Source organism: Manacus vitellinus, unplaced genomic scaffold, assembly GCF_001715985.3.
Source record: "Manacus vitellinus isolate BGI_N305 unplaced genomic scaffold, ASM171598v3 scaffold_3_pilon, whole genome shotgun sequence".
In the NCBI taxonomy this organism is placed as follows: domain Eukaryota; kingdom Metazoa; phylum Chordata; class Aves; order Passeriformes; family Pipridae; genus Manacus; species Manacus vitellinus.
This window is the reverse complement of record NW_021940535.1, coordinates 37,273,220-37,288,407: the sequence shown is the minus strand read 5'-3', so window position 1 is coordinate 37,288,407 and position 15,188 is coordinate 37,273,220. Positions and strand designations below refer to the sequence as shown.

At 41.7% G+C, this 15,188-nt stretch overlaps 1 protein-coding gene across 1 annotated transcript in view; it reads right to left on the bottom strand.

Moving 5' to 3' along the window:
- MLLT10 (MLLT10 histone lysine methyltransferase DOT1L cofactor) overlaps positions 1-12,748 on the bottom strand; it is a 122,532-nt gene extending 109,784 nt beyond the window's left edge. Inside the window, 4 exon segments of the mRNA XM_025895390.2 lie at positions 8,829-8,908; positions 12,580-12,684; positions 12,687-12,726; positions 12,728-12,748. Of these exon segments, the coding sequence (XP_025751175.2) occupies positions 8,829-8,908; positions 12,580-12,684; positions 12,687-12,726; positions 12,728-12,748 (246 nt within the window).
- Positions 12,749-15,188: the final 2,440 nt, after the last annotated feature.

Genomic DNA, 15,188 nt, shown 5'->3' with positions numbered 1-15,188 from the left:
AAAAGATCATCTGCCACATCCAAGAATCCCCAACTGGCTGACACCACTAATAGAGCAAACGAACGCATGCTGTCAGTTATTCTCTTCCAAAGTGCTATGTTCTGCAACTTGACAACTTAGGAAATTAAGTCATCTCCATCTTCAAATAACCATTTCTTGATGCTGACAAATTTGCCAAATCTCTGCCCCATGTCTATTCAGTCATCTGTCCCAGGAGAAGGAAAGAACTTTTTTTTAAAGCAGACAGTTGACAAGTAAAAGAAAAACAGACTGACTACCTGAAGCATTTTGGGTTTTATACCTGGATAAATTAAAGAGACTCAACCTAGTTCTTTTTATCAAGGCATCAGATAAAAATATATGCAGATTCAGTTAGCTCTGTCAAAAACATCTCCTATAGATAATAAATTTGCAGACTATGACAAGAAGATTAGAGGCACTCAACATGCAAATCAGCATTCTTCCAAGACTGTAAGGTGATAGATAAGGCCATACAAAAGAAGAAAAAAAAAACCTCCTGATGGCTTCCTGGAAAACCCCAGCATCTGGGGAGACATTCCCAGAATCTCATAAAGGATTAAATCGAAGAAAGGAGTGATATGGAGGTAACACAGCCTTTTTTTGCAAACATCCTGGCTGCTGGGAACTTAGAAGTGGACCCTTAGGCCTACTTAGGCCTATTTCATCTGTCTATCACCCCAAAATTAGTTTACTGACTATAGCCACTCAAACTGCTTAAGAAAAAGGTACAAAAAGAGAGTGAACATAAGCAAAAATCGCAGAGAAGTTCCATCAACTCTGTGGAGGTAACCAATGGGCTCCCTTTTCTTCCTCCACCTTTTCAGGACACTTTGGGGAGAGCGATTGCTTTATACATATACACTAATTTTACTTTTGCTCCATAGTACTTTAAAATTTTTACTTATTACTTCGTTCTAAGTTGATTTTGCTTTATAGTGTAGACTTTTTTGTTTTACTTATTCTTTGTAAATTGTCTTACTTATTTGTAAGTTGCTTTTGCTTTAGGGCGTGTGCCTATATTATTACTACTACATAGTTTAAGTGTGTTTTTGCAGTTAGATCCTATTCCAGACACACAAACCCCATAAACTGTCACAAATTTGTATCAATAAACATGTTACTTAGTGAACTGTTAGAGTGAGTCCTTTTTTAGGTGCTGACAGTTTCGTTGATGGTGAAATAACTCATAGGAGAAACCTGCTGAGGGGTTTTTATACCGCTTTTTATAAAAGGACTGCACTTAAGAGTATCAAATGTCCTGTCTGCCTCGGCAAACCTGCTAATCAAAGGGTGTCATTAGGTGAGATGCTAACAGACTATTTTGGACATTAAAAGGCTTTGATCTCCTGGGAGTGGGACACTGATAGACAAAAAGTTAATTAATACAGGTTGGACAGAAAATTCTTCTTTCCTGCCCCTTTTAACATGACACAAGATCATCACACATACTACAGGTGACATTTAATCATACTTTTACTCAGTATATGTAAGATAACTAGAAGAGAGAGTACAGTGTAACATGGTGATGACACACAGCTTACATCATGATCTGGCTACTCCAACTTCAGAAGTCCAAAACCATAAATCTCCCATACATATTAAAGACTAGTAAGCCCTGCTAGATGTTGCAAGAATCCAGAATATAAACATACACAAAGTTTTTAAGATTCACACATTGATCTTTAGTGGAAAGCACCATGGGGGCTATGAGAAATACCTGTCACATTTGGAAGCATTTCCAACTAGACATCCAAGTTTTTTTTACCGGCCTGAAAGTATGCTACTGACCCAATTCAATCTACATGAAGAAAATAAAGTATGTAGTAGTTCACTTCAGTGTTCTTCTGCAACATACCACAGTTTTATCCTAAAGATTCCTAGCATGCATTTTAAGTAAGGTTTCTCACAGCTGAGAAATGGTTTACTTTAGAGACTACTTCTCCCAGTGAATACAATGGAACAAACAGTCATAAAACATTTCCACATAAGAATTAAGCAATTCCTGTAAGGGAAAATGTTTTGCTCTAGTCTCGCTTCAGTTAGTAATTCTGCCACAGAATCTTTAGACCATTTACTAAAGTACCTGCTGTATTGACATCTATGTTAAAATATTTTTGATCAAGTAGTACTTGAGTGATGGAACACTGCTTTAAAGCCTGAATACTCTATGTATCCCTAATTAGCATAATGTAATTATAAATTACTGCACAAATTACATGTACATTTAGGTAAACTGTAGCTAATCAAAACTTGAAAAAAAAGGTAGTAGACCTTTTGTGCTGTAATGAAGTGCTTCAAGTAAGTTTATGAATTCAGCTGTGTTTTTAGAAACCACATAACAAATATGCACACAAGAAGGGAAAAATGCAGCACACTCAAAAAAACCTCATGAAGGAAGTACAATCAGAAATGGCTTTAATACTCCCACTGTGATATGCAGGGGAAAGTACACAGAAACTATACTGCACTTCTGCAGCACCTTCTGCACTTTTTGCACTCCTAAACTTAATGACCAGACACTCTGCAATGCTAAGCAAGTCTGTCACCTTTTGAATTGCAGTACTGTAAGGTTATGGGTCTGTATTCACTACATACACCAACAAATACTGCACAGGAAAAAGTATTTTCTTGTACTTAAGAAATGCAAAGCAACAACACTCACCTACTACATCATGGACCAGTAACACACATCACTCAATCAACAGTATTTCAAGATATGAATTTTGACCTTCACCCCAATCAGAACAACACACATTCTCCACAATCATTCCGCTTTTCTCTCTCTAACTCTGTTTTTCCCTCTCTAGCTCTGTTCAGTCCAAATTTTGCCCACTACCTCTCCCAATTACTATCCTTATCTTGACTTCCTCATGCCCCATCTGTGGTACCAAGACAGTCTGTAGTGAGTTGATCCTGGCTGGATGCCAAGTGCCCATCCAAGTATTTGTTACTCCCCTCCTCAGCTGGACAGGGGAGAGAAACTGAACAAAAGGCTCTTGGGTCAACAAAAGGACAGGGAGAGATCACTCACCAGTTACAGTTATGGGTAAAGCAGACTCAACTTGGGAAAAAATTACCAATCAAATCAAATTTTATTACCAATCAAATCAGAGTAGGGTAATGAGAAAATAAAAACTGAATCTTAAAACACCTTCTCCCTACCCTTCACTTCTTCCCAGGCTCAACTTCAATCCCCATTTCACCACCTAGCCCCCCCCCCCCGCCACACAGGGGGATGGGTAATGGCAACTGTGAGCAGTTCATCACACGCTGCTGTCCCTTCCTCCTCAGAACAACTCCTCACACTCTTCCCCTGCTCCAGCATGGGGGTCCTCCCACAGGAGACATTCCTCCACCAACTCCTCCAACATTAGTCCTTCCCATAGACTGCAGTTCACAAACTGCTCCAGCACGAGCCCCTCCAACAGGAAGCAGTGCCATAGGAAGACTGTGCCAGTATGAAATCCCCACAGGGTCGCAAGTCCTGCCAGCAAACCTCCTCCAGCATGGGCCCCTCCACATGGGTCCACAATTCCTGCCAGAAGCCTGTTCCACTGCAGGCTTCCCATGCCTTCTTCACACACATCTACCTGTTCTAGTGTGGGGTCCTCCACGGGCTGCAGGTGGATCTCTGCTCTGCTGTTGGCCTCCATGGACCACAGGAGAATCTCAGCCTGCCTTCCCAGAGTCTTCACCACTGGCTGCAGGGGAATCTCAGCTCTGGCACCTGAAGCACCTCCTCCCTTCCCCTCCTTCTCCACTGACCTTGGTGTCTGCAGAGTTGTTTCTTTCACATATTCTGACTCCTCTCTCCAGCTGCAGTTTCTATTGCTCAGGGGTTTTTTATCTGTTCTTAAATGTGTTATCTCAGAGGCACTGCCACAGCTGCTGATTGGCTCGGCCTTGGCCAGCAGCGGGTCTGTCCTGCAGCCGATCAGCTTTGGCTCTGCCAGACGTGTGCAGACGTGGGAAGCTTCTGCAGCTTCTCAGAGAAATCACTCCTGTAGCCCCCTCTCTAACAAAATTTTGTCATACAAACCCAATACAACATGTTCTGCATAAGTACCTTTCGCAGATGTTTTATTCAAGATATCCAGCTACAAACTAACATTCACTGCCTTCTAGACTGCAGTCATTCATAAAAGGTAAGACTGTGTTTCTGTAAAAGCCATACAAATAACAAAAGCATAAAGATCAGTTTTTCTGTTGCACACTCAAAACTAAAGCAATTTTTTCACTAATATTTGTTACAGTATTCTCGAAAGCAATATTCTTATATAAAGTGTCCTTCACGAAAAATTATGGATACATCAAAGAAACATTCATTTCAAAATTTCTTGAAGAATTATTTCAAGAGATATCTTCAAAAAGACTGCATAGTATACTAGTCCTTATTGGTGGTCAGTATTTAAAATTGAAGAAAAAAAAAGAAAACAGCAAGTTTTCTTCTAAAAGTTTAGTTCACCTGTATTGTGACCATATTTATCAGCACTCATTCTAGTTTACAGATACAGGTGTAATGACCACAGAGATCCCACTCCCCTCCAGGCAGCCTGTTGAGCCAGAGCTGTCAGAGCTCTGAGCACAAACCTGTCTGCGTATTAAAAGGCTACATTGCTAGTTCCTCCTTTTTTGTTTCTTGCTGTTTAGGCAAAAAGCAGGTAATACCACACCTATGGTTGCTCTATACTAGATAATGTTGGGGGGTGAGGTGTTAAACTATGGATATATCAAACAACTCTTATGACCAACTCCACAAAAAAAAATTTGTAGCTGCCTGTGATTAAACATTTTTTTAAAAAAGAAGATTTGGAGAGAGCTACAACCGTTGTTATATTAATGATTTTTTTTAAAAAATTAAAACTCAAGCATTCAGAATGTGGGTCATCTGTGCAGCAGATGCAGGAACAGCTCAGGTCTGGCAGGACAACAAGCAGGAACTTATCGCTATGAGCACACAATGTTTGTGAACTGGGTGTGGAGGTAAACAGTGTAAGCTGCATTTCTACTGCCCTGGATCCTTCAGTAGTAAGTACTGCATGATCTAAACTTATTCTGTAATGACAGTCTTTCTGTCTCCACACTAAGTTCCAAGAAACACATGTGCAAGCACAGAGACTGCAGTTATGCCAGACTGTGCTGAGATCCAGATGGATACTATCTCAAGCCTTATGTGGCTAGCTCCACAGGGAGTCACAGCCCCCTCATTCCCCAGGACTAAAATCCAGGTGGCTTATTAGACAAGCTGTAGTGTCACACAAATGTGCTGATTCAGTTCTGGGCCAGGACTGCATTCAACTTCATAACCCACTTCATCCAAAAAAAAAAGAAAGAAAAACACAAAAAACCCAACACGGAAATGTCAAGTGAAAATCATCGTGTTTATGACATTAGAGTAATAGTAATTCACCTGCAATGTAAGCAGTCTGACCTCACACATAGCACCTGAGCTCCTCACATGTAGCATCTGAGCTGCACTTTGAGGTAGTAAAACTTCCTGGAATTCGTAACTCTGAAGTTCAGTACTGAGATCTCCTGATGTCTCTGAAACAAGCTGGATTCACAAGCAACACACCTATACACAGCTAAAAAGCCTGCCCAAGCTAATCTTACAAACATTGAACACCTCTGTGCTGCCTGGTACCTTTATCACATGGATTACTGCAGCTCCTTCATGATGAGTATGAACAGTGGTAGCTTGTAGTAAACCATAAACACATGGTCTATTTATACACCAGATCATCAAGGAAGACATCTGACATATAACAGAACTATGGTGAAAAAAGATCTTTTTGAACAACACTTGTGCTACAATTCCTAAGCTTAGTTTCTCCAGTCTCTCTTTGGATACCAGAATTATCAGCCCTCGGACAAGATATATGCACCATCCCATTTCTCAAGCCAGGACCCAAAGTTCCTTACCTACTCCTCCATATAGACCCTCACACAGACCCCAATACTACCTTTTCCTACATCAATGTGTAGTATCTGCCTGACTCAAGTTCAGGTACATCTGAAGACACTAAAAGGGCCCACTATGCAGGGTAATAAGAGCTACTGCTGACACAAAGCTGGGAGCAGTTGCCAGCCATCTTGCAGAGATTCACGTTCCAAGCTCACCACAGGTGATAAAATAGCTGATTTAGAGAAAATTAGCTGATTTAGAGAAAACTAAGACTTTTCAAGCAATAGCTAAAAACTTACACAATCATCTCAATATGTCCGTTATCCAAACAGTTCAGGTTTACGAAAAATCAGTGATTCCCTCAAACACAGAAAAACATGACCCTGCTGGAGCCAAAACTCAGTATGACTTGACCAGCCCAGAACAGCACTTTCCAAGTAGTGACTGACCATTCAAAACCCAAGATGCTGGCTAGCACCTCACCAACAAAAACGCAGAAGTCAACCAGCCAGGAGGCTTGTGTGTCAAAAAGAAAAAAAAAATCAGCCACCACTTTTACCCACACCCAGTATGCACCAGTTTAGCAGCAGCACACAGAAGAAAGGGAACATGGTACATATGAGTGTATAATGGTTGAAAGTACATGGGAAGCCAATTGCCCTAATCTGCAGCTAAGTGAACTTCTCTGGGGACCCACCTGCTTGGGTTGTGTGCTCCCAAGTTAGTCTAGATCTTTCCATTGTTAAAGCAAGCCTAACTTAAGTGTGAGCAATTATTCACAGTTTCTTATCAGAATGAATTTATTTGCCCAGTAACTGCAGCTTTACAAAATTAAAAAAAAAAAAATCAAGAAACAAAAACCACACACCCCAAAAACACACAACATAGACAGCATCAGCATGGAACAATATGCTTTAGTTGCAAGACTGAGATCTTTTTAAGATTAAAAGTAAGCAGAAGCATACTAAAAGTAATGTGATTAATTTCATTCCAGTTTTGTTTAGAAACAAAAACACCAAGAGAAAAACTAAGTATCAGTCTTAATACAGTGATGATAAGCATGTTTGCTTTTGTAAGCAAATGCACTAAAACTTCTGTGTCTGACAAACTGGTTACAGTAAAGTTCCAAATTCCATACTGAAGTCAGGGCTTCAGTTTAGTTTCTGAAGGTTAAGATCTTCTCCAAGATGCATCTCAAATACAGCCACCATGTTTCTAACTAACATGCTAAAACTTCAGCTGTTATTAATCTATTACACCTCACATGCAATTAGTTTGACCTGAGAACCACTTAAATTTACACTACATTACAAATGGGATTTTATTTTTTTTTCAAAACAAAATCAGTAATCAACCTGCTGAACTAAACAGACCCTGTTCAGTGGAAACAAGAGCAGAATATACCAGGCAGAGAATTCAGTTAAGTACAAGCAATATCTCTATCAAAGCAATTCTCATTGGTAAACTCAAGAAATTATCAGAATGCAGTCAGATATCGTTTACTGTAGAACTCTGTACAGTTCTCCTTCATTTCTTGTGCCACAAGAAGCCAGGAATAACTAAAGCCCAAATGCTGATGAGGATTCCCTATCATGCACCTGAAAAATCCTCTTTATAGCCACCAGCTCTCTTTCCCTCCCCTTTATATTTTTAACTTTGCCATTAACCTGTACGTATCAAACTCAGCTACTCTTAAAACTTTACACTGCTGAGGGTCTTCCCAGGAAAAGAAGGGAACAGCCTTTCTTTAGAAAGGGTTTTCTTTTCTGTTGACAAATATTTGAAGAGCACATAGAAATCAACCTCCTCCTTTCTCCCACCTACAGGTCTGCTTTGCAAGAAGTAACAAAGTCTCAGTTACCAGGGCATGAAAACATTAGTGGCAAGTTGGGAAAAGAGGAAGGAGATTCTTTAGAGCTGTGCCAAAAATTCATACAACATTAAGTCTTCCCACCATTTCTGTAGTACTTTATATTAGAAAAGGAAATAGGTACAGCAAGCAGCTCGTGTAAACACTCCAACAGACAGTAACTGAAAATTCAGTGTCTGACTCTTCCTTTGTTTTTAGATATGAAAAGTCAGAAACAGTTTACACACTGCCCTAAGATGCCACACCACCTTCTCATCCAGTTAAACTTTTTTTCAGAGGCAAAGGAACAGCTTAGTCTTTCCAAATACTCTCACTTCTCTCACTTTATCTTTTGCTGGAAGACAAACTAAAAAGTGACAATTGGGGAGAAATGTGATTCCCCTTCTTTAAAAATGCCTGATATCATGCAGTTTGATCTAACAACATACAAGTCTGACCAAAACAAAACCTCATCTAATCAAGGTTAAAAAAAGAAAAAAGCCTTATCTGAATTCCCAGTATTTATCATAAAAAAAAATTAAAAAACAGAGAAAGAAAATGCTTCTTCAATTGTAAGTACCATATTCCAAGTAAGCATTAGATTTTGAAATTAACACTACTTATTGGTCAAGTGCTCCTAAACTGAAGCTTTCAACTGGCAATCTAAAGCTGCTGTAAAAGAAAATTAGACAGAGGTTTTATTTCCTTCTTGTATCTAACTATGTAAGTGCTAAACTGATAAAATTAGCCAAAACCTACACCATAGACAAAAACAAAATCCTTTAAATGGTTGGAAAACAAAACAAAAAAACTCAAAAAAACTCCACCACCTAAAAAACAAAAAACCACACAGATCCTGAAACTGTCAGAACATTTAAGAGACAGTTATGTATTTCCACCTTAAAAATAAGAAGAAAAATGGTCTTTCTGAACAGCATCTAGATGGAATTACAATAGAAAGCTAAGCTCTTTTCTGCTATTACTGTAACACTTGGGTAAATATTATCCACACAAGCATTATAACCAGCATTACTTAATAAACAAAACACATACCACTCTAGCTGCTCTTTCCTGAGATTCACACTTCCTGCAAAACCATGGTCCAGTGGGTACTTGAACAATTCCATAGCAAGCTGTTTTGAACAAGACAAAATATTTCAGCAAACATAAGCAGCACTACAATACTACTAATATGAATGATATAAAAAAGCTTAGTATAGTTGATCTCACATCATTTTAATTGTCAAGAAAGTCAAATTGACATCTACACATTGCACTTGAAATCCTATCACAATGGTACTAGAAATGAAGTACAAAAAGCTTCCACTTAAAAAAATTATGTAGAATTTGTTGAATTAATAAAAAAACCCAAACTATTGGTTTGAAAAGTAATATGTGGTTTGTTTTGCTATTTATTTACCTGCAAAACAGGTGAGACACTTTACTTTAAATGATGCATACTTGTTATTGTCAGGTCTTTTTTAAGAGAAAACTAAAAGCAAATAACAAATCTGAGTTTTTGATAAGACATTCATTCATACACTTACTTACTATCCAGTTCTCTTACTCTTTATAAGTAAAATAACTGGTCTTGAGCAGGAAATCCATAATAAACTGAAAAAAGATACAAAGTTTGCTGTTTTTCCCCTGCAAATTCATGTAGAGCTGCAAATACAAACTTAACTGAGCATCAGGGCTAAGATTAGTTGCAACTACAACCAGGCTACAACATAAATCCTTAGGAAAGAATTTGACACAATCACATTTATCTGCAAGACTGTCATCTATATTTTCATAGTATATAAAAGCAACCCCAGGAGTTTGGTAAGAAATTCCACAGGAAAAGAGTTTAGCAATTTGGCAATATTGTTTATGTTTGAAATGCACACATCAAGCAACTTTAAGGACGACTGAGGGAATTAAAATACAAGAACACAAGTGCTGTATATTCTAATATTTGTATGGGAATAACAAATAACAAAAAAATCAAAAACCCAAACATTTTCCTCAGGAAGACAATCCTGAAATTTTAAAAATATGATGTCAGACTCAATTCCCAACAATCCTATGATACTTAAATACAAAAATCTGGTTTAAGTGTGTGAGTAGAAAAAAAATATGTATGATAAATTAATAGTTAGGAAGAACATTGAGATTAAATTAGTAACTTCTAGTATATATACAAAAATATTATTGGTTTTGTGCTAGCTTGAAGAAGAAAAAATAGTAATGCAACAGTAGTATAAATACACCTTTCCTTCTATGAAGAAAAGCTAACGAAATAATTTCCTATTATATATATACATACATGTAGTCATATTAAGATCATTGTCAAGTTTTCACATACTGTATCCAAGTACTGACAGGACAAACTATTCTGACAATCCCTTTCTACTGTACATTAAAGTTCTTTAATGTAAGAAAAAAAACCCTTGTTTTCCTCGCATCTATATTAACCCCAGATGGGGGGACTCTGAATTCCTCTTCAGAAATTAAAAGGGAGATTTTAAATGTGCACTCACACATTTATGTTAGCAAGTGACAGCGCAGAGTAAGAAACAACTATGGAATGCAACTCAGAGACAGGGCTGGCAAGTAGACACAAAGGCAACACTAGCTGGGCACAGACCAAAGTTGAAGTGCTTTTATATCTGTAAAAGTAAAAGAATACATCTAGAGCCTAGAAGAGTCCATCTCAGAGTTTGTGCTCTGAGATACTGGGATACTGTTCACAGAGTTCCAGGGCTTCCTTTGGTTTATAGTTCCACTACTGTGCAAAGCTTTGTTAGACACACGAAGCGATTCTGTCCTCCACAACTTGCCAGTGACTTAACACCTGAAGTTTCCTCTGAACTAAAAACAATTATAGTAACAAAAAAAAGGAGTTAATAAAGCCTCATGGGTAATACTGCTGTCTGCACTTGAAATACAGACTATCAGCTTTAACCATGAAGACACTAAGTTTACTACAGAAAGGCCACAAAAAGAGCAGACACACTTCCCCTACCACCTTCATTCATGGGACACACCTAATGTAAAGTATCCCAAATGTAAAGCATCAATGATACAGTAAACCAAGACATGGAGTTCTTCTAAAGATCTCTACAACAGCATCTGGATTTAGAGGAAGCAGTACTTTGCACACTTCCTGACAGATTCAAATTCAGATTTGGATATGACTTTAAAAAAAAGTTCATATTCTTGTACCAAATCTACTGAAGTGTGTCTCTCTATTTTGGTAATACCTCCTATAACTGACCTTTGTTCCCACTGTTTCAGTTCCAAGTGTTCCTACCAATCAGTTCCGTCACAGAAGATATTAGCAATGCTCTAGATACAAATGAAGATGCCCAAGATAATGCAAAAGTAACAGCTGTTTCAGGTGTGGCTTCTAAAAGTATTCATGTTTTAGTGTTCTTCATGACTCTAAGATTCCACAAGAGCAGAGTTAACTTACTGGTTAACATTACTCAGCTCTTAAGACAACAGAAAACCAATTCAAAACCAGATTAATTTCACAGATCCTGTCAGCTCCCTTCTATGTTCAATCCAACATTAACAGGAGTAACCAAATTCTTCTGCAGATCTCCTTAAATTTCTCACTATCTGTCAGCTTACAGAGAAGCATATACTTGAAACAACCAGTTACTATATTAGATCATCTTCAGCACAATTTAAGACCAAGCACGAGACACTCATTAGTAGCATTTTCACACGTACTAGGCATTCAGACTAATGAATTGGATTTAGGATTTTCTGTCTCCTCCAATTTGTTCACCACCTATGAGTAGCCAAAGAGCCAGTCTCTGAGTTCACATGACTGCTTAGAAGTTGGTATAGAAAAACTACCATCTCATTCCTTATTTCTGATACCATAAAGTAAAAGCCATGATGACTTCCTTTCTCACAACATAAGCAGCAGAATCCAGTCTCTTCCTCTGCTCTCACACGAAGGGTCAACCCACTGACAGAAACAAAACAATCACACAGAGGGAACATGCCAGCTCCTGAGCTGAGCTGGAAACCAACCAACGAGCCTCCACTAAGCCAAACAAATCCAGCATCAGCCATTCCGACTAGCACCCTCCCCCTGCAGAACCACAACAGGAAGTCTCTTCATCTACCAGGAAACATCAGCCAAATGACATTCAAGGAAAGGCAGGCAGAGGTAGAAATCACATGACAGCTAAGCCTTTCCTACGCCCGCCTCTCTTCCAATCCTAAACCCTCCTCGTGCACTGGCTGTCCCTCAAATAAATTTTTCAAACTTGGGAAAGGCAGGGACAACAGGGATCGAGTACAGGAAGAAAGAAATACAGCAATAATTGCCAGAACAGAGAATAGTAACAAGTTCTGCAAATAGAAAAAGGAAGTTTAGATAGTCTTTGGAAGGTTGCAGCTGACGTTAACAGGGTGCAAAGGCAGACTGGGAAGCATGGACACAAAAACGGTACAAGTGGAAGAGAGAAAAAAAATTGGAAAAGTGGGTTCTTCCTTTCTCACAGCCACAATATAGGAAGTCATAATAGAGTAAGCCTCATGTGAGGGAAAAGACAGGCAGACTGGAAGGACAGGGGATGACAGGACAGGTCAGACCTGAAAGCACGTGGCCTTGGAAACAGGGAAACAGGTTTCATTGGTAAGGAGAAGGAGCTGGGAGGTGATGCCGGCATCAGAGGGGGGAAGGGAAAATTGGGGAATAAACGGCCGGGGAGAGGAGGGAGAGGTGAAGCAGGGCCAAGGGAAGACCGAGAAGGAAGCGGCGAGGCCGGGGCGGGAGCGCTGCCCTCGCCTGCCCGCTCACCTTGATGCACTGCGACATTGCAGCCGTGCCCGTCGCAGTAGACGAGCGGGTTCTCGGCCCAGCCCCGCTCGTCGGAGCACACGCAGACAGCCGCGATCATCTCCTCATGCTACTGGAGAACTCGCCCTCCAGTGACACCGGCAGCAGGCAGCGGCTCGCTGGAGACCATCTAAGTTAAAACACCAGTCGTCAACAACCGCGCACGCCACACGCGCCTCGCCCTCCGCCTGCCCCCTCCCCGGGAGGTCTCCCCTTTCAGTCACTCAGCCGCGCCGCCGCCACCACCGCCGCGGCAACGCTTCGGGGCCCATGAACCGCGGCTGAGCGGCCTCGTCTCGCCCCCCGCCCGACCAACCGGCCAGGCATGTGTCGGCCGGGCCGCGCGGCGGCGGCTCCTGAAGGCGGACGCGGCTCGCGGGGCGTGCACGGCGGCGGCGGCGGCGGCGCGCAGGCGCAGTGCCGGCGCCGCGGGCGGGCGGGCAGGGGCCTCGCCGGGGCCTCCTCTCGAGGGTTCGCGCGCTGCACCGCCGGAGCGTTGAGCGCCGCCGCGCCGGCCGGAGCGCGCGCCCGCCGCGCACACCCCCCACCCAGATGAGGCGGGCGCGGGCGCGCGCGCGGCGCCCGCCGCGGCGCGCGCCCGCCTTCGCTGCGCCTCGCCCGCTGCGCACCTGAACGGGCCCAGCGGCGCGCACCCACCTCGGCCGCGCGGCCACGGGTCCCGTTCCCCACGCGCGGGACATCGGCCGGGGCCCGCCCGGGCCCCTCGCCCGCCCCGCTCCCGCGTCCGGCCCCGGCCCAGCGACACCGGGCTGGCGCAGTGCCCCCCTCGCTACCCTCCCCTCCCTCCGGCGCGGGGGGGCGGGGAGGCGGCTGGACATGCGCCCCGCTCCCACCCGCGGCATGTCACTCTGCTCATGCCCCCTTCAGGGAAAGCTGGAATGACTCAGAGCCCCCATTCCGCCCCCTTCCCACAGCCTCCCATCCCCCGAAATCGTTTTTACTATCTTGTTTATTTTCCCCCTGATGTGACTGCAGGACTAATGCATTCCCCCTCCCAACTTTTATTATCCTGTTTATATCCCCTCGGCGTGCCTGCAGGACTAATGCGTTCTCGCCGTTACGCCACTTGCCCGCCCTCACCGCAACTTTTACTATTTTGTTTATTTTCCCGGCGATGGGGCTGCACAGCTAATGCATTATTAATCCCGCGCTTTCCTCTCCCCCAAAACTCCTGGCGTGGATGCAGCGCTGCCCGGCTATTCCTGCCACAGCAGCGAAAGTGATGCTGAACTGGAGATGTGACAAACACAGAAATCAGGGAGTCCGCAGACACAAAACCAAACGTGTTCTCAACACAGCTGCTCTGGGCGTTTGGGGTTTCTTTTTAGTGAAACAATTCTGTAATTCTGTTGTCTCTCTTAATTAGAAGAGGAGGGGAAGAAGAAAAAAAACCGAGAGGAGAGAGCTGAGGTGGTCAGCAGAGAGGAAAATCTCAGACTACTGAATTCACCATTGTAAGCAGGTATGCCTATGGCAGAAGGAACTAATTGTGGTGATTGTTAGAAGCACAGAGAAATTAAATGCAGCCTTGCAAAATTCTGCTCACTCACTTGCCCCAGGCCTAGCATTTATTTATTTGTTTGTTTGTTTATTTATTTGTGTTGGACAAGGAAGATATCATTGATTTATGTTCATTATCGTGCTAAAAGATGGAGAAGCAGAATTTGTGCGTGGACTGTATTTTTCATGATGATCTTGCAAGGGCAGCTCAGCTGGTACCCCTACAAATCACTACTGAATTATGTACATTCCTGGACACATCACTACCTATACCGATACATATCCAGGTTATATTTTATACATTGTTAACTAATAAAACATCTGCACTTGTGTACGGGAGTATCAGGAACTGCTACGTGGAAGGCAGAGGTGGGATGTGTACAACTCTACCCCCTACAGACATTTGACTCTGCAGTTTGGAAGCAGGATATCTTAGGTCAAGCTCTTTTCTCTCCTTGAAAGTTTTAAGTGAAATTATTTTGATAGAGAAAGAACGGCGGGCAGGGAAAAAGGAGTCATAGAGGTAGCTTCCTACATGCAGGGCCCAACCACACGTGAGATTAATGCAGCCATTTGGGGCACATTCTAAGCATTTCTCTAAGCATAAATACGTGCTCCAAATATCCCTAAGAGTTTAAAAATGTTTAAGACCCGTGTAAAAAATGGAGGGGGAGGAGACTGGAACATACTATGTTTCGGTTTGTGTAAAATCAAAGATTGATCACCAGAAAAAAAAAAAACACCCTGCACCAAATGTCCTATCAACACTGAAGAACACAAATTTGAACATAAAACTATTTATGTTATAAAACATACTTAAAACACTATTTTTATTACTTTAAAAGCTCGTAAAAAATACCCTGAAAATGGCAGGTGCAAGCAATTACTTTGTAAGAAAATAAAGCAGTTAAAATATCCTGGTGTTTTAAAAAAACGCAAAATTATTTGAAGCTGATAGCTACAGTGTCCCAGCCCTTCTTCACTCTTGTTGAGAAAATGACATCTAATTTAAAAAGCATCCTCAATGATTTTGCCAACTCTAACTAAGA